The 26,855-nt window shown below is 41.5% G+C and overlaps 1 protein-coding gene across 1 annotated transcript in view; it reads left to right on the top strand.

Annotated features, from left to right (window-relative positions):
* Positions 1-26,551, top strand: part of MYRFL (myelin regulatory factor like) — a 64,069-nt gene extending 37,518 nt beyond the window's left edge. Inside the window, exons 15-26 of the mRNA XM_073339326.1 lie at positions 5,590-5,753; positions 6,414-6,477; positions 8,989-9,074; positions 9,754-9,825; positions 9,914-9,960; positions 10,066-10,224; positions 17,282-17,344; positions 20,611-20,698; positions 20,972-21,046; positions 23,229-23,337; positions 26,149-26,223; positions 26,319-26,551. Coding sequence (XP_073195427.1) covers positions 5,590-5,753; positions 6,414-6,477; positions 8,989-9,074; positions 9,754-9,825; positions 9,914-9,960; positions 10,066-10,224; positions 17,282-17,344; positions 20,611-20,698; positions 20,972-21,046; positions 23,229-23,337; positions 26,149-26,223; positions 26,319-26,405 — 1,089 coding nt within the window. The 3' untranslated portion in view covers positions 26,406-26,551. The remainder of the gene's footprint in view (positions 1-5,589; positions 5,754-6,413; positions 6,478-8,988; positions 9,075-9,753; positions 9,826-9,913; positions 9,961-10,065; positions 10,225-17,281; positions 17,345-20,610; positions 20,699-20,971; positions 21,047-23,228; positions 23,338-26,148; positions 26,224-26,318) is intronic.
* The last annotated feature ends 304 nt before the right edge of the window (positions 26,552-26,855 follow it).

Below are 26,855 nucleotides of genomic sequence, written 5' to 3'. Positions count from 1 at the left end.
AATGAATTTTGCATACCAGGAGGTAAGACCCAAGAAGGAACATAAAGGTTTGCAAATCTGTTGGAGGAGGAGCATTTGAAATTGCCAGGATATGATCTGGATCAGGTTTTAGTACAGCCCGTGAAATTGTATGCCCCAGAAAGGAGAGTTCAGTTTGTCTAAATTTGCATTTGGACCTATTGAGCTGGAGGCCTGCTGTGCTGATGCAGTTTACTACAGACTGAAGGTTATTGTCATGCTTCTCAGAAGTATTTCCAAACACAATAATATCATCCAGATAGCACTGAACTCCATGTTGATTCTTCAGAATCAATGAAATAATTTTTTGAAAGGCACTAGGGACAGATGTGAGACCATATGGAACACGTTTAAAACGAAATAGTCCCTCATATGTAATAAATGCTGTGCTCTGCTATCTTCATGCAACATAACCTGGTGGGTATGCGCTCTGCAAATCAAGAGTAGAGAACATCCTTGTTCCACGGAGTTCTGCAAATACTTCTTCTATGTGAGGAAGAGGATGGCTGTCAATCACAATAGCTTTATTTGGCTCCCTTTAGTCCACACAAAGGCAAATGCCTCCACCCTTCTTCTGCGTCACTACTATAGGAGAAACCCATTCCAAGAAGTCAATCTCTTCAATAATGTCCTTTTGAATAAGTTTTCTAAGTTCCTCTGAAACAGCTTCCCTGACTGAAAATAAGTGCTGTAACTTCTGTCGTACAGGCATCACATTATTCCACATTTTAACTTTATGCAGAAACTCATAAGCACAGCCGAGTTTCTCCTCAGCCTGGTGTTGGGTCCCAGCTGAAACTGGTGTGTGTACCGCAAGAGTGCTTTGCTGAGGAAAATCAATTCGTCCATTAACTACCCTGAGATTTAAAGCACCCAATAAATCTCTGTCAAGGATAGGAGTGCCTTTGTGGACAATGTTACACAGCAATCACCAAAAGTAACTATTGCTGGCAGGCAGCCATGTACTGGAATATGGTTTTTCAAATAGCACACCAAGTGAAGTTTGGGTTCAGTAAGAGGCACATCTTCAATGTAAGGCAGATAAATGGAATCAGGTAGTATAGATACTGCTGAGCCAGCGTCCAACATTAGCTGAATAGAGTGTGGTTTGCCTGAGGGTATGATGGAAACGTTTACAGTGCACTTTATCTGTTCTGGAATATGTGCAGTAGTGATTTTGTCCATGCTCAGCACAGTAACATCTGGTATTGTAACTGCATGCACCTGTTGATTGAACTGGTTACTGCGACATATTTTAGCAAAAGGTCCAATCTTTTTGCAATGATTGCACTGAGCTACTTTTGCGGGACATCCTGTGTAGCTTGCAAGGTGTTGTGGGGATCCATAGCGAAAGCATGTTTTTACTGTATTTTGAATTTGCTGATTCGGTGGTTTTTCATTAGTTTTCCTTTTGCAGTTGTGTGTCTGCAGCGATAGTGAACTTTTCTGCAAAGGAGTCACAGCCTGGACTGCCTCCTGTATCCATTATTTTGGCTTCAGCTGTAGCTGACTCAATCTGAGTAACAATGGTTATTGCTTTTCCTAGTGTAAGTTGTGGTTCTAGAAATAAGCACTCTCTTACATGAAGCATGATTGTTTTCTCAATGAGCTGGTCTCTAATCATCTCATCTGCCATATTCCCAAAGTCACAAATTACAATCTGACTCCTCAGGGAAGCAATATACTGCATTATAGCTTCCCCTGGTTTCTGCTCACGCTGGCAAAATCTGTAGCAATTAGCTACTACATTCACTTCTGGCACAAAAAAATTCTTTAATGCAGTGAGTGGTCACATATTTATCATCTGCAAGGGGAAAAGTGTAAAATATACCTTGCCCTTCTGCTCCAAGGCAGTGGATTAGCAGAGCATGCTTGCTTTCTTCAGAAATCTCTGTAGCACTGATTGCAAGCAGATAAGTCTCAAACATATGGATCCACGTAGTAAAAGCAATTGGAGGCTCACCTTGGCTTTGCAGAAAGGGTGCAGGTGGGTTCAGAGGCAGAAGATCCATCCTCGTCACCAAAACGTTGTATCAACCAGGCAAGGTACTAACAAGCTTCAACAGGACTTTATTTTCAAAGTGGAAACCTCTTTACCAAGCTATTGCCACACCCTGTGTAGCTCTCTCCCAACCTCTCAACTCCTCCCCCCTCCTTCCTGTTTTCTGTCCTTTCAGACTCCCAACAGCCAGTGCTCTCAATTCTAATAATTACAAGCAACATCTAAACACCAGAAAAATCTCAGATTGTGCGTATGGAATCCTACCTACCATTAATCAAACCCACCCAGCTCATATGAAAGAGCCATCAGGAGTATGAAATATTCAGCTCATCAGGAGTATGAATAATTACACTTCACCTATATGTATCATATTAAGAAATAAGTTTACAAAGACAAACTTGAAAACAAGCTCTTTCTTGCCTATGCTGTAGTCCATATAAATGAAGCATGTGTCAAACTAGTAGAATAAAAGTTTTGTGATAGTGGTCCCTGTATACTCTTTACCTATATTTGTGAATAGTGCTGGGCAAAATTGTTTGTCTGAAACAGATTTTCAGTGAAAAATGTGGATTCAGTGACACTGAAACATTTAGCAAATTTGTGTCAGTTTTACAAAATTCTTTGTATCTTTTCATGAGCCACTTCAGTTTTCAAAAGAACCATGGAAAGAGGAGACAAGAGGCAGAAAGCTCTGATTCCTCTCAATTGTGGCTTAGAGTTCTTATGTTCCTTCCTCACAGTGGTGATGGAAGCTGTAAGAAGTTTCATTCCTGTCCTTCACTGTGTTTGTGAAGTTCAGGCCAGGGCAGCTGTCCTGTGTGAAGGGCAGGCTGGCAAATTCAGACCACTCAATAATCTCCCCTCTGTAACAGGCTAGGACATGTTCCACTGTTCCATTCCATTTGTCACTTGAAGAGTATTCAATTTATTTTGCAGAATAAGATTGGATCTGAACTAGTTTGCCTGCTTCTGTGGAAGCAATAAGGAGAAGATGAACATACCGTCTTCACTGGTGGAGTTTCAACTAGTTTGGTGTTCTGGTGAAGCTGTGGGCTATGCCCTCATACCTGATGAAAACAGGAGGGGAAGTTCTAGGTTTACTATTCAAAGGAATTGTTAATGCATTTACTCTATTAGTTCAAGATGCCAAAGACTTGTGAGCGATTGGTTGGCTCTTCATCAAAAGCCATTGTTTAATGTTAGTGACAACACCAGTGTAACTACTGCCCTATACCAAATGTTCCTATTTTAGCAATGTTCATGGCAAGGCAGCTGCATCTTCATCTGGATTTTCTAACTTCGTGGATTCCTAAACATCTGCTTTACAGCTGTGTCACAGACCTGGCTGGATGCTCCTTTTTCCTCTCCCTAATATTTCCTCTCTGGCCTTCATCTTTTCCACCATCCTACTTATGTCCCTCACTACACACTTAACCTCCCTTGAGTCTCCCCTTGAGTTCTTCTTCTATCTGAGGGGCACCCCTAAAACTCTTCCTTTCCCCTCTTTTTCTCAGGGTTTCTCTTCCGATAGAACTAGATAATTTCACAGAGGATAGGTCCATCAATGGCTATTAGCCAGGATGGACAGGGATGGTGTCCCTAGCCTCTGTTTGCCAGAAGCTGGGAATGGGCAATGGGATGGATCACTTGATTACCTGTTCTGTTCCTTCCCTCTGGGGTACCTGGCATTGGCCACTGTTGGAAAACGGGATACTGGGCTAGATGGACCTTTGGTCTTACCCGGAATGGCCGTTCTTATGTTTCTATACTGTCCTCTTCCAGCCCCTCAGTTCCATGTTCACTATTCTCTTCCATTCCAAATCATCTCCTTACCAGGTCCCCTTTCTGCTCCTCCACAACCCCCAGTCTGTTCTCTGCTCCCTACCCATAGTATTTCCCCCTCCTGTATTTCCAGCCCAGCAAACTTTCTGCTGTCTCCTTTTCTGTCTCCCCTTCTGCCTAAGTCAAGACTGGAGCTGACAGAATGCTTCAGAAGTGGTTGCAACATCTGTTCAAATAAAAATAACTTTTACTCCAATGGTCTCCATGACTCCTTTTATTCTCTTTCTGCAAACCTTGATAGGAACCTATGTGAAAATGTATTTGTACAGCTTTCAGTGACTTTAATAGGAGATGGGGGGGGGGAGTCTAAGAATTTAGTGTAACATTTTGAAGGTGTATTTAACCGAGAGCTTTGGGGGTTTTTGTGGGACCTTGAGACTCAGAACCTCATCTTCAGTGAGGCACTAAAACACTAATCTGCCTTTTCTTCCAAAGAAAACATTCCTTTATTTTGCCAGGTGAGTCATTTTTCTCAGCTTCTCGAAGCTGCCCAGGAGAGAGTCATGCATGATTTGAAGAGAACAGGAAAAGCAGCCGCTTCATATCACTGATATATGGACAAGTGATCACATCGTTAATTTCATGGTTCCAAGCACATGACGCTGTTTTGAAGTCACTTGTCAATAAACATGCTATAGTAATTGTTCAGTGTGTGACTTACCATCTCTACTCTAGTTCTGGTACATGGTATTTTCAATGAAAAAGATGCATCTATGTATGTGTCTTATTTCTGCATGGCTTGAACATACTGGAGCAACTCACCAATCTTTGGCAGAATAATTGCTTTATCCAAGTCTTAATGGGAACATTCAGGTTATACACTAGCATGGGAAGTTTCAAACGCAGCAACAAAAAAGCACGCAGTCATCCCGCTCTTAGCATAGATCAATGAAAATTTCAGCTTAGAAATGGAAATGTGCAGGTGGTGAAATACGTGCTACCCAGATAAAGGTGGCACTAACCTTCCTAACAGAACTTTGGTACCAATGATGATGTATTCCTTGCGCTGGGATAAAACAAACAGGGTGTTAGAACTGCTGGGTTGGGCAATGAGCCAGCTGAAAGGTCTGGGAATTTACAAGAAGGTCATGGGAGGCCTTCTGACAGGGTCTATGTAGTGCCATTTATCCCGTCATAGCTGAATACTTTCCTAGCCCTGGTCCTAGTAGTAGCATCAGGGTCCCTCTTCCCCATCTCTCTCTCTCTCTCTCTCTGTGTCCTTTGGAAGTTCGTGTTTGGTTTACAGGATAGGCATCTGAGCTAGTTAGCCCATCCCATAGCTAAACAAGCCAGTGAGTACGTAAATCCTGGAGACAGCGTTAAGCTGCAATGGCATAAATCAAAATGTAGATGCTTGCCATGATACTTCTGGTGCCTAAATTTCAGCACAGTGTTAATTCAAGACAAATTTTAGACTTGGGTCAGCACAGTTCTTCAGCTCATTCACTATTTTTCTTATAGAAGTGCTCATATCCAATTTACCGCAAATCGAACACAAGCACTTTCTCAACATAGCTAGCAATCCAGCAAAAGGATTTTATGGTCCCAAGAGGCCTCACATTTATTTTGAATTAATTTGTGTTTGTATCTTAAATGCTGAAACCATCTTTGGATGTGTGAATTCTGTACACATCCTTGGTTGTGACATCTCATTGATTAATACAGTACATGTCTGCTGTCTGTCTGTCTCTCTCGCTCTCTCCTTTTTTTTTCCTTTCACTCCTCAGGATCAAATTTTTATGGAGAATGTTGGTGCAGTTAAGCAGCTCTGTAAACTAACCAACAACCTTGAAATCAGGATAGAAGAATTGGAAGTGTGGAATAGAAAACTGGCCAAGCTGAAACGGATGAGCAGTTTGAAGTCAACAGTCAGTGAAAAGAGCACATTCAGGTATCCCAGGATCAATTCGGGAGAATTGTCTGATGATTCTGATACTGGAGATGATAAAACAGCCTGGGTGATAAAAGTTAGAACTAATTTAGTCTGGTGGGGGTTTCGTTCCTTTCCAGGTACTCTTACTTCTGAATTTTGTAATTATTTTTTAATTCAAATCATGTGCAATCATACAAAGCTTTCCTATTTCTTAAGTCACTTCTTTTTTCAAAGTTTAAAATCTCCATGTCTGAAAAGCAGCAACTCAGTAGCAATCACTTCTGGAAGCTCTGCAGCCTAATAAAATAAGGCCTGAATGACTCCGGTTATAGGCCTGTAATAGCAATTTCCAAGTTAAGGGAAATCCACAAAAACCTCTTTGATGAAGAAAATCTTACTTACAATTTGTGTGAAATTGATGAGCATTTCATATTTCTAAATCTTTTTTCAATTTTTCTTTGAAAATAAATGTAGCATTTAATAGCATGTACCTGAGCAAGTTGACGAGTGCCCTTTGTTCTTGAAAACAAAGCTATGGCCCCACTGACTTTTTTTGTTCTTTTAAAATGTTGCTATCACAAAGGCATGTATCATTAAAATCCTACTCAGAAAACATCCCTTTCCCATTTATTACTGCTGAAGCACTTGAATGGTAATCAGTTTTTTTGTATTTTACAGCAAATTTAGTCGAGCTGCTAGTCTTTTACCACCAAGAAAACAAATCCCTATACCACACAGTAAGGTGAGTGAAATGTACTATACGGTGGGTGTAAGAGTGAGTGAGACAGAGAACGTTCTTTATAAGGCTTAGGCCTGGTCTACACTACAGAGTTTAGGATGATGTAAAGCAGCTTATGTTGACCTGACTCTGTAAGCAGTTACACTAAAATGTGACTCATACCAATGTAACTCACCCACTATCTCCACAAGAGACGTAGCGCTTAAGTCGATGTAGTGAGGTTGATGCAGTGTCAGTATAGACACTGTGTTGCTTATATCAACTGTTGCTGCCTTTTAGAAACCATCCCATAATGTCCAACACTGGCAGTTAAATTGGTGCAAGTGCTCCTGCTGAGGATTCACACTGCCAACAGAAGGAGTGTAGTGTGGACGTGTAAAACCAATTCAAATACTGCAGTGGTTGTACATCAATGTAACCTAGGTAGACCTAATTTTGTAGTTTAGCCTTGCCCTTAGACATAAGTGCTATAAGATTTGGTGGAAATGGGGTTTTTTGACATATGTTAAACCCCATTGAAATGCATTTTTTCAGATTGCATGAAAAATGGTATTCATGCCTCCAAAATAGAATTACATGCAATCAAAGAATTCCACTACCATGTTTGTTCAGTGCAATAGGAATTGCTTAAAACCAGGACAAAGTGCCTCAGAAGAGCAAGAGAACAAATCAAAGTGAATGTATGTATGAACGTAACAAAACAGTTGTTAATTTTGAGGGGGAAAATGTACCCCTTAAAAATCAGGAGTAGTTCACCAATGCAAGCAGGACATGAGGGAAGTTCCTCCTGGGATCTGAAATTTTTGGCTCTAATAAAAAGGAAGCGTGTATGAAGTCTTGTAATACATCCCAGGTGACAGGGTCAGGCCAGATGGCTACAGGAGAGTGTTAGAAGGCAGATATATTAGTCCCATATTAAGAAGGTACATTTTCCCTGGGTAAGGTAACGGGCAGTTCCGGAACAAGACGGAACTTGCTGGAACAAATTCAGGCAGGCAGGCTAATTAGGACACCTGGAGCCAATTAAGAAGCTGCTAGAATCAGTTAGGGCAGGCTGGCTAATCAGGGCACCTGAGTTTAAAAAGGACCTCACTTCAGTTTGTGGCGTGCGTGCGAGGAGTTGGGAGAAAGAGGCACTAGGAGCTGAGAGTGAGGACGCGGACTGTTGGAGGACTGAGGTGTACAAGCATTATCAGACACCAGGAGGAAGGTCCTGTGGTGAGGATAAAGAAGGTGTTGGAAGGAGGCCATGGGGAAGTAGCCCAGGGAGTTGTAGCTGTCGCACAGCTGTTCCAGGAGGCACTCCAGACCTCTGCATTCCACAGGGCCCTGGGCTGGAACCCAGAGTAGAGGCCGGGCCCGAGTTCCCCCCAAACCTCCCAACTCCTGATCAGACACAGGAGGAGTTGACCTGGACTGTGGGTTCCACCAGAGGGGAAGGTCTCTGGGCTGTTCCCCGACCCACATGGTGGATCAGCAGAGACTGCGGGGGTTATTGTTCTTCCTTTTTCCCATGCTGGCCAGTGATGAGGATAGCTGAGTGAATGGGCAGGTTTGAGCCACTAGCAAAAGTGACCAAACTGAGGGCTGCCGTGAATCTCTGAGGCAAGCAAATCCGCCAATAAGCGCAGGACCCACCAAGGCAGAGGAGGAACTTTGTCACACTGCCCATATATTTGAGCCTTAGTCTATCATTTTTGTTTATGTGATGCCTACTTACCATCTCTCTATGGCTCAGCGGTTGCACACCCAGTATTGTACAGTGTTTCCTCCTTCAGATTCCAAAGCTATTGTGGTGAAAAAGTTAGAACAGTTAGAAGTTAAAACATGCAAAGTGTGCAACAGGAAGTCTCATCTATGGCCATGGGGACTCCCTCTGTCACAGCAATGTTCACTGTATTCTGATACAGAAAAGAAAGGGTTAAAGGGCATGTGCTGAACTATTTTGTCATATTCTTCTCAGTCTGATATCGTTAGTCCTGCCATTTCATATCACCCATCGCTATTGTTGGTGTCAATGTGCGCTCATAGGTGATGGGACAAAGCACTCTGTATCCAGTAATGATGATCCTCAGTCTCTCCATATTCTGAGACCATTTTTCCTCTTGCCCAAATGTACTTTCTTTTTGTATTTATATTAGATTCAGTTAAGCCTCTTCCTGGGCACATACTGGAGGTTCCTCCTCTCGTAGATGTGGTTGCCACCAATTAATTTCTTTGGTTTAAACAAAGGGGCGTTTCCTCCAGGGGTGAAGATAGCAGCCGAAGAAAGCAGCATTTTCTGTGATTATTACCAACGCTAATCCATTTTGGGGACAGCATTCTTTTCCTGTCCTCATCTTTCCATTTCCCTGAACTAGTGACTTCTGTGATATTCCTGCCACCAGTCCATCAGGAGATGTGGGACCCCATTTTAGGGAAAATTAGCTTTATTAGTTATTTACCAACTGACAATTCGTCAGCTACATATTACTGGGTATTTCATGTCAGCTGAATGTTTTTTTTTTCTTCTAGGTTTGTTTTTCTGAGAGAAAACAGTCATGGCCCAACAGGATTTTCCAGATCACGGTAATAGCTTTGGTAGCTGTTATGGCACTATGGTAAGAAATATATTATCCACACATTTTGTTTCTTCTCTTGCCCCCACCTCTTATCCCTTCAGAAATCAGATTCTGGTTGTCCATAAACATTGGCTCGAAAGAAACATTTTAAATTAGAATGTGGAGCTCCTTGCAGTAACAGTTGCAAAAAATGAGCGTAGTGTTTTCTCTTCACTACTAATATTCAGTGCATGGAATATGCTCAATTTATTAACTTGATAATAATGTGCCTCTAAATGAGGCAAAGTCAAAATATTTGTCCCTCATATAAGGGTTGCCTGTTCTGTTTTTTTTTATTCTAGAAATATTCTGGTCGTACACACCTAGAAAAGGGACAAGAATATTATTACTGCAGTGTCCTCAGCTAATGCTATAGTACTTTTGATAAGGGGACGTTGAACATATTTTCTGCTGTATTTACAACTGTACTGTTGCTGTTACCTCAGAGGAGCTCTCTTCCCACAATGCAATGCTTCAACCCACACTCAGAAAGGAACACATCAAAAACTGCTGGGTCCCTTATGCCAGCTAAAGGCCTGATCCTAAATTGGGTCAATGAGAATCTTTCTATTAATGTCAATGGGCTTTGGAAGAAGGGAGCTTGCTGTTGAGATCCTATTAATACGGTGTGTGCATCAGATGATGGGTATGAATCTACTGACTAATTATCTTTTTACAGTGCCTTGACAATATCCACCCTTTACATACTTAGCATAGAAGAGCAAGACATTAGTCAAAATCCCATTCACAGGCAAGTAGTTAAACTATTATGACTTCTGTTTCAATAAACAACTTCTGTAGATGTTTTGTAACTAATCGTTTTTCTTCTCCTTCACCAGCAATGCTACAAGTTCCATTACGCAGCATCCCTACACCACCGTGGCAGGTACTGTATCTGTTGTTGTTCCGTATGATGTGACTTCAGTTTCTGTGCTGCTGCAAAAAGTCAAGAGACAAACAGCACTATTGAGGAGTTGGTTTTTCTTTGTAGCACTCAGTGACAGCACAGCTTCTCCAACCATGACATCCAGCATTACAGTCCCCGAAGTGAATTTCTGTGACATCTTGCCTTGTGACAAGACCTATTGCTGTTCAATTCATCAAATACAAAGAAAAATTCCAAGATACCAGACCATGATGACAGAGGAGAGTAAGTTGAAACATGAATTCCTATTACAGTAACTCCTTCTCACTTAAAGTCGTCCCAGTTAACGTTGTTTTGTTATGTTGCTGATCAATTAGAGAACATGCTTGTTTAAAGTTGTGCAATGCTCCCTTATTTGGCAGCCGCCTGCTTTGTCCACTGCTTGCAGAAAGAGCAGCCGGTTGGAGCTAGCTGGTGGGGGCTTGGAACCAGGGTGGACCCGCAGCCCCCCATCAGGTCCCCTAAGTTCCCTGTGTGGCAGCTGCCCAGCAGCCTATCAATTGCAGGCAGTTCAGCTGTCCCTCCCCCCACCACCATGTGCTGCTCCTGCTCTCTGCCTTGGAGCTGCTCCCCGAGCCTCCTGCTTGCTGTGCGGGGGAGGGGGAGGAAAGGGGTGCTAATATCAAGGTATCCCCTTTCCCCCCACTCCTGTACCCCCATCTCCTGCACCTTATCTCCACGGGGGGGGGGGGGGAACACTACAGGGCTCAAAACTGAGGGAGGTTGCTGGCAGCAGCTGCTGTCTCAATTTGCTAATCTACTTAAAAGGGCAATGTACTTACAGTGGGGTCAGCATATTTAAAGGGGCAATGAGCATCTCTCTCTCACACAGGGTGTGTATCTCTGTCTCTCTCTGCCATGCTGTCTCCCCTCCCTCCGTTTGTGCTGCCTTGTAGAGTGTGAGGCTACATTAACAACAATGTGTTAACCCTTGAGTGCTCAGCCGAGTGCTAGTTCATCATTTAGCAGTAAGGCATTCCCTGGGAAATATCCCACCCTCTGACTTCACCTCAACCAAACTTCACAATCATTGCTGTGTACAGTATTAAATTGTTTATTTAAAACTTATAGTGTGTGTGTGTGTGTAATATATATATAAAAACAGTCTTTTGTCTGGTGAAAAAAATTTCCCTGGACCTTACCCTCACTATTTACATTAATTCTTATGGGGAAATTGGATTTGCTTAACATTGTTTCGCTTAAAGTAGCATTTTTCAGGAACGGAACTACAACATTAAGCGAGGAGTTACTGTATTATTAGAGCTCAGCAGGAAATGATTTTTTTCTTCCTGGAAAATTTTTTGAGATTTCAAAACCAGTTTCCTGTTGTGCTTCAGGACAAAACTGAGACTTTTTGAAAGTTTTCATAAAAAAACAAGGACACACACGCACCTCAGAATAGCCATAACCCAGTTGCACTCGTCTGGGATGCAGGAGAAGCAGATTCAAGTCCCTACTCTGAATCAAATAGAACAGGGGCTTGAACCTAGGTACTCCATATCCCAGGTGAATGCCCTATCCACCAGGGTATTCTGTGGTGGGTAAAAGTTCTATTGAGAATAAGCACTTAGGATCAAATTTCTAAAGGTATTTTGGCACCTAAAGATGCAGATAGGCACCTAGTGGAATTTTCAAATGTGGTTAGGTCATTTGAAAATCCCAGTGGTCACCTATCTACATCTTGAGGCATTAGTCTATAACATCAAGCTGGGAGCACTTTTTACTAGCCAGTTATACTTAGTTAATGACCCAAGGTGAAGCTGAGGGCAGCTAAATCCTTTAATAAACCATCAGATACTTTTGACAATGAATTGACTGGATGTGGTGGAGGGAGAAGTAACTCGTGTTAAAAACTGATCAAACTGGTATAGTTCCAATGTGATATTTTTTCAGGGCATGCATAGTAATTTCACTGCCACAAAAGTGAAATGTAAAGTAATAAAAACAAAGAGCTTTCTCTTCAGGTACGGGTTTTCCAAGCACTGTGATCTAAGAGATGGCATTCTGAGACACTGCACTGTAGAATAAAATAATACTTATTACTAAAATACATTTCTTCATATTCTCTCTACTACATATATGGTAGCATAGGTAGTAGCAGAAAGCGACATTTGGTAACTGATGGCGCTGTAACATTAAATGGGGCCCCAACCTGGAAAAGGCTCGAGACTTGATTTTCTCTTTACTTCCAGACCTTAAAATAATCAACACTTAAAAATGAATGTTGGTACTCTTAATCCCAACATTCATTCTCCTTTCTTCCCCTTTCGTTGACCTGAGGATTGGCCACTAACCAGTCAGGCTGCCAGGGCATGAATACTTGCAATGACTACAGGGGTGTAGTCCCCATGGCCTGAGTCAAATGGCATGACTTTCACAATGTCAAGGCAGGGATAGTGCTGCATATCACACTGGCCCTGAGAGACCCATCCAAGATCTTTACAGTACTTCACAAGGGAATTCAGTCAGGAGAAAAGAAGATTCTGAGCCCTGAAGTAAGGAGAGTCTTGTATTTGTAATGATCTAAAAGGAGCAGCCAGTACTGGAGTCCAAGACCCAGATCTGCAAAGGCCCTGGGTAGGCAGCAGGCCTTGACTCTTCTTGACACCTGGCAGAGAGACCTGGTAAAGGGACATTTAAGTTGTCTATATTCACCATGATCCTGGTTCAACTTTTATGGATGGGCTATGAAAATCTTGCAATTCAATATACAGTTTCAGTGGTGGTGACTCCTTGACCAGTATCTGTATCATAAAGTGCTGTCCTTTATTATTTTCTAGGACTCTCAATTAATCACAGTTAACTCATGCGATTAACTCAAAACAAATTAACTCATTTAAAAAAATTAATCTTGATTAATCGCAGTTTTAATCATATTGTTAAACAATAATTGAATACCAATTTAAATTTATTATTATTTTGGATGTTTTTCTACATTTTCAAATGTATTGATTTAAATTACAACACAGAATATAAAGTGTACAGTGCTCACTTAAAACATAATGTAATTACAAATATTTTCATTGTAAAAAAGAAACAAAAGAAATAGTATTTTTCAATTCACCTCATACAAGTACTGTAGTGCAATCTCTTTATTGTGAAAGTGCAATTTACAAAGGTAGATTATTTTGGTTGTATAACTGCACTTAAAAACAAAACAATGTAAAACTTTAGAGCTTATAAGTCCACTCAGTCCTATTCTTGTTCAGCCAATTACTAAGACAAACAAAAGAACGTTTACATTTACAGGAGTTAATGCTGCCTGCTTCTTATTTACAATATTACCTAAAATGAGAATAGGCGTTTGCATGGCACTTTTGTAGCCAGTATTGCAAGGTGTTTACATGCCACATATGCTAAACATTATCTCCCATAAATGTAAACAAACTAGTTTTGTCTTAGCGATTGGCTGAACAAGAAGTAGGACTGAGTGGACTTGTAGGCTCTAAAATTTTACATTGTTTTATTATTGAGTGCAGCTATGTGTTTTAAAAAAAGTAGTTCTTTCATTATTAATAGATTGCACAACAGTACTTGTATGAGGTGAATTGAAAAATGCTATTTCTTTTGTTTATCTAATTTCTTTTGTTTAATAAAAAATTACATTTTTTAAGTGAGCGCTGTTCTTTGTTCTGTGTTGTAACTGAACTCAGTATATTTGAAAATGTAAAAAACATCCAAAAATATTTAAATAAACGGTATTCTATTATTATTTAACAGTGCAATTAAAACTGATTAATTGCGATCTTTTCAATCATTGTGATTAATTTTTTAAAATCATTTGACAGCCCTATTTTTAAATCATTGCTGTTAGTAAATAAGTAGTGGTTCTTATGATTCCAGCTGAACTAAGCCCCGTAAAAGTCATAGCTCAACACAATACATTAAAAAGGACAGCCCTGAATGACTTGTATTACTCTGAAGCTTGAATGAGTATCAAGATTTCCTTAATTAAAAATACACTAATCTAATTTAAAAGTGAGAGAACTTCATGAAAAAGAAAAAGCTGTCATCCCCATCTGGGTATCTTTTATATTAGATGATGAGAGTGCATTCCGATAGCAGGAAAAAAAGATGCACAGAACAATACCTACTGTTGGAATCTCATGCTCTAAATAGCATGAAGTATGGATCCAAGAGTGAAAATCTGCTCAGCACACAAGCTACTGAAATATATCAAATCTACAGCAAACTTAATGAGGCTGAACAGATCTCCCAAACGGATGGTGGTAATGTCAATAATCAATCCAATTGCAGAGAAAATCAACAAGCAGCTTAATGTAGCTGTATCCAAAACAAATGAGAAGGAAGAGGTTGAACAGACCAAAAAGCTGAAAACTAAACACAGGGAAATAATCAGGACAAACGTGTATTTTAAGGAATCAGTTCACCAATCTAAGAACGTAGTCACTGAAGGTTACAGCTGTTTGCAAATACAGTGGAACCGAATGCAAAATCCAGAGTGCATTTCAGTGGGGCCTTTCCCTGATCTCCAGGCACACGCACACTTTGTGGGTGCCAACAGCAGTGCATACACTACTGGGTGCACAAGTGCTTTCAGTGCAGATCCTATCTAAGTATGTTTCAGATTTGCGTAAAATGAACAGTTGTGCTAGTGAGACTCAATTGCTTGAATGTTCAAGGACAGCAGAAATAAAACCACGTCCAAGCAAGGCCAAAGCAATTCTTTAAAAAATGTCAGCAGATTTTCACAGATTACATTTTGTAGCATTTGCCTCACTCTAGTTGAACATGGTCCATTTCCCCACACATTATTTCCTCAAATAGGGCTATAGTTCTTTGTTTCCAGCCTAGCAGCCACTATGGCGTATCTATTCATGCTAACCGTCCCTGAGGAGGAGGGACTGTCCTTATTTTTTAGCAAAATTTTGTCATTTCCTCCGTGTGCTTCCCCCCCAAATCATTGCTCCTCATAGAGCTCAATGAGGGCTAAAGGCTCATTACAATTTTTAACTGTACGTGTCCCTATTAGTTTCCTTCAAATGTTGTCATTTATGGATTCATAACAGTGTGCACTCATTAGATCAACATAACATGAGGTTATGATCATATTCAGTGTCCTCCTCTCATAGAAACGTGTTGAATGCTTTGGACATTTCAATGAATACCACTGCACTTCTTCTTGGTAATTTCTGATCCTCTGGAATGATGTTCTGTGCCTCCAAACAAAAAGGACTTTACCTAGAATTCTTTTTCCTGCATTTCATTTTGATCCCACCAATGGACAGGATAAAGCAGTAATTTGGATGGATGAGGTAATATTTTTTTATTGGACCAATTTCTGTTGGTGACAGAGACAAGTTTTTGAGCTCCGTGGAGCCCTTTCTTAGGTCTGTATATAACTTGGGTGGATCAGAGGAAATCTGGAAGACCTGGATACCCAACCCCATGCACTGCCCTCCTCAAAACAGTGAAATCTAAGTTAAATAAATTTACCTTTGCCCTAATTCTATGTGTCATTCAGAGCTTGTTAACTGAAAAGCCTAACGCTTCCATCATCTTCCATCTAAAGAATCCATGGTGGAACTGCTCCAGTGTTCCAGCCTGTGTACTGAATTTTCCAGCAGAGCACTCTAAAGTAGAAGTAGCAAGACTACAGGGAGAATGTCTGCTTTTCAGTGATCAGTCTGTCAGCTCCAGCAGAGGACTGAGGACCACTTTCAGAAGGACTCTTAATGAGCACACATGCTGCCAGGGAAGTTTGCAATGCGTTATCTAAAATTTTGATCAAGATTTTCCACTGCGAAGAACATCAGAGAGGAAAGAACAGGAAGGGGCGGGGGGGGGGAGGAGACACTACAGAGAGTTTGTAAATTTAAAAGAATGAATGAGCAAATTGGAATAAGGTGATTGTGGTGGGAGACAAAACTGGCAACATGTGAATTATTCAGAACAAAACACCTCTTGAAATTCAAGTTTTTTTTCTTGCATTTCATTTCTGTCATCTTGAGACCTTAAACTTAGCCCTTTAAACTTGTCCTGTGCTGTGGGTTTGCCACAGCCAACGTGTCAACTGCACCTCAGTGGACAGATTGTCCATCCTGAAGACAGGCAAAGGATCCCTCAGCCTCTGCGGAAAAGATACAAAACCCCACTGCCATGCTTTTAGTCTAAGGCACAGACAGTGTAGTGATTATACTGTAACCCCTGTACATTTCAAGTGTCCTTATTAGAAAATAGAGACATAAACAGTTCACAAAACATACCTAGAATTCCTTAGTCTGGTGCTGATAGTCAAATCCTTGAACTTACAGAACAGAGATCAGTAAATACAATGATCACATTTCTAGATTTCTCCGTCGGTTTCTCTGGACTGAAGTCTCAGGCCTGATCCACACTACAGAGTTAGGTCAGCGTACATTGACCTAACTCTGTAAGCGTCTACACTAAAATGTAGCTCCCATTGATGTAACTTGCCCACTACAGGATTTAATAACTCCACCTCTGCAAGAGACATAGCACTTAAGTCGATGTAGTTAGGTCGACGCAGTATCAGTGTAGACACTGTGTTGCTTCCATCGACTGTTGCTGCCTTTCAGAAACCATCCCAATTGGCCCACACTGGCCTTTAAATTGGTGCTAGCACTCCAGATGAAGACGCGCACCACCGACACAAGGACTGTGCTGTGGACGTGTAAAACCAATGCAATTACTGTGGTGGCTATATGTTGACGTAAGTTAGCTTGACTTAATTTTGTAGTGTAGACTTGCCCTCATCCCTCTGTCCCTGACGTACTACATTTTAGGTCAGTCCTTGTTGTCCTATCCCTTATGTTCAGAGGCCTTGGATATTCCCCTTGCCTATTTTTATGTAGCCAGGTATCCATTTAGCCATTGCCATACTAGCCGGGAGGGCATCCTTGCTAATGACATCTTTACAGTCAGATGTATGCAGGTGCACTGTGTTGGGAAGTGAATTAATATCTCTTTCTTTCCCTTGTACAACAGCCTATATATTCCATGCTTCCTGGGGAAAATCCTTTCTATTTGGTTGTTTATTTTTTTCTTCTTATATACCGTAGCATTTCAAAAGCTCATTTGATTCTGTTGTCAACAGTTCCCTTTCCTTTGTATGCACCTTGGTCTGAATGAAGCTGGTTTGCGTTTTAAATGAGTCCATCATTCATGGTACATGTGCCTTGGTGGTCTGTCATTTGGGGTAGAACATTTTGCTATCTGTCTTGTGTTGATGTTTTTCTGTCCATTTTTAACATTAGAATAGTTTGTACAGGGAGATCAATAATATTGTCCCCTTCCACAGGAGACAAAATTGAAGCACTACAAGAGAGGAGATTGATGGAAAAATTTGATCTTGGAATTGACTGTAAGTCCTCCTTTTAAAAGAAATACTTTAAATACATACTTTATAAAACTTTTGACTACTTTTGTTTAACTTCCTGAGGGCCTGGTTTGGGGAAATTGCTTTATAACTGGTGGTTATAGGAAATTGGAGTTCTGGAATCTGTTAAATACCTGTGGTCCACTATAATTTTCTTGTGGAATAAATTGCATAGAAGTGTTCTTTAGACTTTTACAGATCTGCCTGCAACCCCCTTTAAGGATTTATTTGTCTTAGACCTGGGGATGATCTGCATAAAGGTAGGACTGCATATGTTGAACTCATCTCAGCTGAACTTCTCTTGCACTTATTTTCTCAGTATACTTATTGAGCCAAAGGACTTGACTTCAAGTCAAATTAATGGAAGGTGTGTTATATACAGTTTTCCCCTCCCCCCGGCCAAGGTAAATGACAGCTCTCAACAGAAGCTATATCCTGCATGACGCTGAGGACTCTGGGCCCGATCCAGCAAAGAACTTAAGCCACTGAATAGGCTCAATAGCAGCAAAGGGACCACTCGTGCTTAAAGTTAAACACATGCTGAAGTGTAGGTGAGCAGGGTTGTCTGCCGTTTGGTGGCACAACTGCTGTCGGGTTTACAACACTGGTGGAGACTAACTTGTGTTAGAAACAGTGGGAATTTCCTGGTGCAGACAAGGCTCTTAATTTAACTGAAGACTTCCCCCTTTATAGGTTGCACAACACTATCAGATCCGTTCTGGACAAACGAATCACTGTGTTTGCATCTCATGGTTGCAGATAATATGAGAGTGCACTCTGGCATTGCCGAAGCATGAAGAGCATCAGCGCTTATGTTTAAGTTAGATGGTGTTTTGTTTCTAGCAGCAGCTTGTTTAAATAAGAGTCCATGTGATCCACTGGAGGGGGCACGGGCATTCAAGTCAGGAGACCTGGGTTCTATTTCCTGGTCTGCCCTAGACTAGCTGTGTGACTCTGGCAAATCCCACACCTCTGAGTCTGTTACCCTCCCATCCTATGGCTTGGCTGTTTAGTAGCAAGTTCTTTGGGGTACAGACAGTCTCTGATGTGTATGTACCATGCCTAACACAATGAGGCCTTGATCTTGGTTGGGGCTTCCAGCATGCTGTAATACAAATCATAATAAAGTAGTGATGTCATGAAGGGAAGGTTACTAATGTACTAGATCTTTAAGGGACAAATATGGTCAATCTATCTAAGTTATTTATGCCATCTATTGCCATAGTAGCTGAGCACCTCACGATCTTTAATCCTCATGACACCCCTGTGAGGTAGGGAAGTACTATTATCCCCATCTCACAGGTGGGGAGCTGAGGCATGACAACACTAAATGACTAGCCCAATGTCATACAGGAACCTTATGGTGGAGCGGAGAATTGAGCCCATGTCTCCCAAGTCCCAGACTATTGGCCTAACCACTGACTTTCCTTCTAGTCTGGTAACAGCTTCCTTCCTCATCCTTTCCTGTAGTCATTACTGTCACAGTTAAGAGCAACTGCACCTGGGTTCCCCTCTCCAGGGCCCTGCAAGGGCACCCACTCTAGGCTCCAGGATTCTCAGACTTCACCTCTCTTGAGTGGAAGCCTGCGTGTCTTTACCTCCTGATCAGGGTATTTCCAGGCTGCACAGTTCCCTACCTATACTGTAACCTCCCCAGCACAGTCAGGCTGCCTAAGCCAGCCTACTTTCTTGTTCTCCTGAGAGACAGTAAATAGTTTAATTGCCACAGTTATTAGTTACCCACAGCTCTCTAAGCAAGTGCTTTATTCTTATGGTAAAAGCATTACTGAGAAAATATATTAAAAACAGTAAAAGAAGTTACACACATGCTAATAAGCTTACCAGAGATCACCCCCTTTTCCAGTAGTTCTCAAACTTTTGTACTGGTGGCCCCTTTCACATAGCAACCCTCTGAGTGCAATCCCCCGCCTTATAAATTAAAAACACTTTTATATATATTTAACACCATTATAAATGCTGGAGGCAAAGCAGGGTCTGGGATGGGGGCTGACAGCTCGGGACCCCCCCATGTAATAACCTTGCGACCCCCTGAGAGGTCCCGACACCCTAGTTTGAGAACCCCTGCACTACTCCAACAAGGGCTGTGGGCGGCAGTTAGTCATTCAACCCCCCCCCACACACACACACCTGGAGTTTTTCCTGTGCTCACGAGTTCGTAAAAGCTTTCACTCAGGACTTAGCTCTCCTATGAGTTGGTGAGTGCCTCCTTTATCCAGCTGGGGCCTTTGAAGAGATCATGAATAGGTAATCAGACAGACCACAGGTTTTTCTTCAAGGCACAGCTTCAAAAGGATGGCTCTGAGAGTGGGTAATGTGTATACTCCCTGTTCCCAAGTATTTTCTAGGAACCCCACTCAACTGAAAATTTGGACTTGACTTGTCCATTGTTTTAAGAGAGTTCTTGGAAGCACATAACACCTCCCAGTGTTTACGTTAGTCCTGTCACCCCTAAAATATGAAATTCAGATACAGAATCTGAACCAAGTTCAAACTTCCATAAAGTCTGGGGAGGTGGGTTTGACCTGGTGTTCGAGTTCAACACATCCTAAAGAGAAGGAAGAGAGACAAAGCTGAGATCTGAATTTCCCAAAATCTCAGGAGCTAGAGGTGGAGAGGGGGTTGATCTGGTTTGTCCTAATTCTAGATTTTAGCTGATCTGTTTCTTGAACCACAGTTTAATTGGTATGTAAGTGCATATGTACCCATGTTGTATCAAATAGGTTAATATAAAATCAAATGCTTTTACAGAATGAAACATTTTCTGCAGGTGCGAATTCTTCGAACAGTAATTCAAGGGATTCTTAGAAAAGTAATTCCATTCCATTCTGAATCATTTATCTAGGAAAAGGCAATGATTTTCAAATTAAGGGCTGGTGTCTCTCAGGTGTATCTGTGCAAGAGCAGCTCCTGTTAAGGAAACTAAATATGCAAATACACTCAGCAACTTCTACCTTAGATGCTCTGTTCTAGGAAAATGCTTTAATATGAGGTGCCCAATATGTTGCCCATGGAATTCTGACATGTGACTTTTACTTTCAATCTCCCCTTTAACTGTGGAATGAGGATAAAGCTCATCAGCTGAAGGTTTCTATTGCTGGTGACTAGACCTGCAGCAACTTCTACCATGGATAATAAGGGGCTGGGAACTACGGCGTTAACTGCAATGTTATTACTGTCTTACCCCAAACTCCTGAAGTAATCCAGAAAAAAATTGTTCCTAATGTTTTTAGGGATTGATACAACAATCAGTTCCATGCAGATTTTGGAAACGCAGCAAAAAATTGACCGTCGCTATTGTAGTAAAGGTCGACAGTGCAGGTGGGTGAAATATTTTGTTATATTTTATTAGTGTGATGAGGTATGAATGCCATTAAGGTGGCATTGGTGCCTGCCTGTCCTCTCATGTGTTTTGATAAATATCCATTCCATTTTTCAAAGTTAATTGCAAATATTATTGTTTAAAAGAGACTTTTTACAGCATAATCTATTAAATGTTTTTTCTTAATCCAGATATAATTTTCATACTCATGCAGACAAACTTCATGAACTCTTTGGTGTTAATGTTGTCCCTTTATTGTTGCCAACATTTAGGTCTGGAAATTACAGCTATGTTATTCCTGTTAACAAATACACGCCCATCAATGTAATACTCTCATTGGAAATCAAGTAAGTACAATCAATGCAAGTGTCTATAGGAAAAATGTGCTCTGGGCTTTAGAATGAAATTGCTTCTGCCGCATTTTTCTGGACCCCAGATGAAACTCATTCCTGTGCAGAGGGCCAGAACTATGTCTAGGCATAACTTAAGTCTTTGAAATAGCTCTGCAGTGGGATATACTGCATCAGGCTAGTGCCAGCACTCTGCACAAGGATGCATTTCACCCACTGAGACAGACGTTAAAATGTGATCGTCTTAGGCCCAAATCCTATAGATAAGCCCATATGTAACTTTACTCACTGCCCATAAGCATTTGAAGGATTGGGGCCTTCATTTATTGTGATTTTTCTTAATAAAGGAAATGTTAATTAAGAGACTAGAAAATAGTTCCTGTCCTTACCTATGCCATGGGGCAGAGCTAACCAACAGCAAAGCTCTTAGTCAGCAAAGGCTTCTCGTCTTGAACATAGGTCGAGTTCCATTCTGTTCTCTCAGAAGTAACCGGTTCTTCTGCTCCTCTTCTCCTCCAGTGGAGGCTGATCCCACTCAAAATGGTTGTTGAATTGGGAATGCTTAGTTCTGCCTCATGACATTTCATTACTCTGATCTCTCAGAATTCCAAGGCAGAGTTTTATGAAGCTAATGGAACACGCTTTAAAGGCAATCTGCTGACCTCACATACGAACACTCTCGCTTGTAAGATTAGCGTGACCATAACAGGACTCCTACTGAAGTGGCTGTGCATCATCTGAAGCGGTAGAAAGAAACCTTTTGTTTAAGCGTGTGACTTTATGTACAATGTTGCAGCCCTCGTGCATGGATATGAATGTGTCATGCTCATAGTTTTAGAAAATAGGGTGCTAAACTTATTGTCATGCTCCCGCTGTGTTCTCCAGTTCTTTTGCTCTGAATGTATTTCAGTGACCTTTCACTGACAAAACAAACCAACCAGAAATCCACAGACAATCCACATTTAATTGCGTGTGTTGTTATATCCAAATACTATGTTCTTATTTCCGCTAAATAAAAATCAAGTGACGCCAACATACCCCATTGCAACCTATCTAGGGCGCAGTATGTGGCATGTGCATTATACATTCGTACAATTGCTGTGTTGTACAAATGTCTAAGTAAAGCTGTACAAGCCCTTTTTTCTCCTCCCAGAAAAAAAACAACCCTACATTTTTATGCCACCTTGCTGCTTCCATTTTTCTGTCACCTGTTGCCTCATCCAGCTTCTTCTGGGTCTGTTTTATTCTGACCCTCAAGTCCTATCACAGCTGCCCATGCTGGCAGGATTGGAAGGGCATGACCATGGTCAGATACTATTGGAAAAGGAGGGGGCAGGGTCTTTTCAGTGGAAGGATTCTGACTGGAATTCTCTCCCTGGGCCAGTGTTGACCTGGGACCTCAATCAGGGCAAGGCGCAGGATGTGCTTGTTCCCTTTTTAATTGCGTGCATGTTTGTGCACAGCAGGATTGTGGTTCTTTGTGAAGGTTCCTGTTCTAATGTGTGTGTTGGGCTTGTCTTCTGTCAAGGTTTGTTTACTGTCTTGTTATGGTGTCCAAAGGTTTTCTGGCCCTGGGGAATGATAAACTAAAGCATGTAGTTATTGTTGTTTTGGAGAGATTGGAATATGCTATAGCCTTTGGTCTGAACATCCTTTAGTGTTGGAGAAGTTTATATGCAGACATGGATTTGGCTTTGCAGTTAGATGGGCTGAACCAAAACTGCAGATGCAAACTCTCCCAGGAAAGAGTCCAGATCATGATTAGAGTTTCTGAGCCACAGAAACCCTAATTTCCTTTATTTTGGCCACTAGGGGTGTGTCTACATTGCAGCTGGGGGTGTGAATGGCAGCTGGTGCGGACGTGCCCACGCTAGCTGTACTCTGGCTAACTCGCTAATAATAGAAGTGAGGTTGCCATGGCGTGGGCTGCACATGTGAGTGTTTACTCCGGGGAGTGAAATGGGCTTGTGCAGCCTGTGCTGTGCCATTTCCTTACTTCTATTTGTAGCTCTCTAGCTAAAGGACAGCTAGTGTGGGTATGTCCACATGACCTGCCATTCACACCCCCAGCTGCAATGAAGACACTACCCTTAAGAATTTGTTTTAGTTTTTTTCCAGTCTGTATTTCAGTTCCAAGCAGCAGAGTAGAACCTTGGATTCTTTTTCTTTTTTCTTGAAGCACTACGGAGCCATTAATCGTCTTTCAATGCAAAGTCACTTTTGGAAATATGTGTTCCTATCAGTCACGAAACAGAAACAAAAGAGAGGCTTTCCAAGAAACCACCCAGGTAACACTTTTCTGAGTTGCAAAGATAAAATACAGAAATACATGTTCAATGTCCCCATGAACTTGGCCCTGAGAGGTATTAAGCAAAGAAATAATTTGTAACTAGTCTCGCCCTCTGTCAAATCATTTGGCACTTCTTAAAGACATCCCTGCATACATCTTTCTTAGACAACCCTGATACCTAAATTGCATGAGACTGTGGGCCTCAGTGATGCATTTTGGGATGTCTTTAGGAAGTGCCAGTATATGTTATAGATGAGACGATAAAACTTTGAAAAGGTTAGTCATAACTCATGTATCTGCTGAACGTCCCTCCCCAGTACAGGAGATGGAGACATTCAGGTTGTAATTCTGTGAAGCTGTGGGTGCTTAACTCCCTTCCCCAGCAGAAGGCCATCCTGGGGTGATCAAAGCACAGAGATGTGTTAGGGGTAGGGGACAGAAGAGCCTACACTGAGGAACTCCAGGCACATGCAAAGGCAGCAAAAGCAAGCCAACAAATCTCTAGGTTCAGTCAATTCCGCACTTGTGGGTGCTTGAAAAATATCAATGAAAAACAGATACAAGATTAAAACCCTCAAATTATTTTGGCAAACATATTAGGCCAAATTCTGCTCACAGTTTAATGGTGGAAATCCAAACTAAAATCCAAATCTAATAGAGTTAGTCTGCATTTCCACTGGTGTAAATGAAAGTAGAACTTAACCCGTTAGTGCGAATCAGTTTGCTGCTCCACATTGCAAAAACTGAATTAATGATGGCTTAAGGCTCCCATTGGGCTCTTGTGAGGGTGGCTTTTTCCTGTCTTCATTTCTCCTCTGGCCTCTGTAGACTCACTCAAATATAAAATGCATGTTACATACCACTTGGGGTGCATGGACCCTCACAAACTTCAGAGCTGAAACTCTCCACTGGTGGTAAATACCTATGGAGGAAGATGTAACACGATAGGACTCTGGGGTGTTCGCCACCGTGGCCACATGGTGATGAAGTCCCCCACCCCCAAGCCCCTGGCCATCCTACTGCTTCCACTGCTAGTGAATTATGACTTTAAGGTGAAATCCTGGCTCCATTGAAAACAAAGGTAAAACTGCCATTTAGTTCAGTGGGGCCAGAATTTCACCTATAAAGCAATGTAGAGAGAAGCTTGCTGTGTGTAGGTGAGAATTATTTTCATATATTCTCTGGGATGTCTTGGGGGGAATAGAAGTTGTCCCAAACACCAGAACTTTTCCCTCCACCCAAGCCAGTTGGAGGTCTGATCCTGCCAGGTGTTGGGCACTCACTTCCAGCAAAGAGATGGGTGCCCTAAACTACCATTAACTTCAGTAAGAATTGAGGCAGCTCAGTACCTCACAGGAATGGGTATTTAGTCTTTATTGTACTTGCCTGGAAGTGCGTCTGCTAGCTTAAAAAAAGGGTGGGAGTGGGGAATAAAGGTGGTAGAAAATTTGCAAATAAAATTCTAGGGCAAACCTACATGTCATGAACACTTGGGAGTCGTGTTTGGCCCATTACACATCTGCTTTTAGCTTGGGGAACATACATGCTCCTTACACCCTGCATTCTTAAGTATTATTAAATTGCTGATTTGCTGCTGTGCTGATCAGCTGGAGCCCTGTCTTCCTCTACCTGCCCAAGATGACTTTCAAATGCCATTGAAAAAGATGTAGGGTTGCTGTGGCTACAGCAAATCATCAGGTACAAGCGAATGAAGATCCTGGGAGCTCTGACCTCCAGCTGTATTTCCAGCAGCCCCTGAAGCTCTGAGTCAAACCCAGAGAGTCTCCATATCTGCCCACGTAGGGATGTCATTGGGACTGACTGGCAGCAAAGCTAGTCAGGCTTCATGTGTCAACTTGAAATTCACATCAAAGGACTAAAGCTGTCTAGTTTGACCCATAGGTAAGAAACTGCTTCCAGCAGCTGTAACAGTGAGTTATTCAAGGTTGGCATGAGTCAGAATAAAAATGCTGCTATTGAAAGTATTTGTTTTCAAGCTTATTTTCCTGAGCGTAGAGAGATTTATTCCCCAGGGGTTAGTAGCCCAGCAGTCAGCTGGCCTCTGAACAATTTCTGCCTAAAATTTATAATGTGCATAATACCTATTGCCCCAGGGTGAGGGGGTAGCTGGGACTTTGATATCTGTGACATCTGTGAGGTCCTTGAATGAAATGAGAGTGCCAAGTCAAACCATTATAACATTGTTCTTCCTGGAAATAGTGGGGTTGAATCATCCCTATACAATCTCAGGGAAAAGTGTCAGAGCCAAAATACATTACTTGCATTTGTATGTGGTAGAGTGTTATATCACACACACACAACCAAATCTTGCATGCGGACATCTTCTTGCAACAGTCCTGGAGTGAAGATGCTGCTTTATGCCTTGGAATACATAGAAGCCTGTGCACACCCAGGGTATTAGTCCTGCTGCGGCTTGTTAATCAGCTGAATCACGTTTACCACTAGTGCACTGTAAACTTTACAGAGCACTTTGGCACCTCTGGAAAATTTTTAGTTTCCTAAAGGAGTCAAGAGGGAGCTTCGTGATTCACAGCCAGCCTAGAATGCTGGGAGCCAGATGTCTGTCAATTCCTGAGCTGATCAGAACAAAACCCATTCAGAACATTAAAAGTCAGCACTTTCCTTTTGTCTTTAAGTGTGCTGACTTCTCTCACTGTAGCTATCAAGTCTTGTTATCGCAATGACTCATACTGCATTTGGCAATGAAATGCTTTCACAGCCTATCCTTCTCTCCAACTGAATGTAAAATGAGGTTATCAAATTTCTTTTTCTATAATTCATTATCTAGGGATGTCAGCATATTTGGATTCTCCCTGTAACTTGGTGGTATGACAGCGCATACCATTTCCGAGTAGCTGCACCGGTAAGCCTTTTTCAAATGGGAAATAGACCAAAAGACACATGACATTTTAGCTGTGATTAGTTTCTACATTAATCTCCTTTATTTTTCTCCTGCAGGATCTTGCAGACTGTTCAACAGATCCAAATTATGCTGGGATATTTTTTACGGATTACTACTTCTACTTCTATCGACAGTGTAACTAAAATATTGCTGATCATTCTGTTTATTGGGGGGAGAGATAATACTCATGGTACCGAAAAGACTATTGTCTTAGTAAAAGCTTGCAAATGAAATGAGATGTGTGGAATGTTTCCTAGTTTTTGTTTAACCGTTAACTTTTAGAGACAAGTGGGCAAAAATAAATTATTTGACTGTAGTCCAGACTCTGCATGTCAAGTCATTACTTGTGAAAGGACGTGATTTCTGAAAATCAATGGAGAGCTCAGTGTGTAGATATTAAAGGGTTCCACTGCTCTTAGCACAGCTATAAAATACAGGAGATGGGGGGGGAAATAGTGGCATTCTAATATACTTCAGACTGTTCAGAAGACTTTGACATAATAAAAATATCAGTTGCAGCTGAGACTTGTTTTTGTCCTACAAGCATCTACCCTCCAGTATTGTCTGCCTCCTTCTTTATAGTATATATGATT

This window comes from Lepidochelys kempii, chromosome 1, assembly GCF_965140285.1.
Source record: "Lepidochelys kempii isolate rLepKem1 chromosome 1, rLepKem1.hap1, whole genome shotgun sequence".
Classification (NCBI taxonomy): domain Eukaryota; kingdom Metazoa; phylum Chordata; order Testudines; family Cheloniidae; genus Lepidochelys; species Lepidochelys kempii.
Note: the sequence above shows the minus strand (reverse complement) of the source record. Positions and strands in the feature narration are given on the sequence as shown.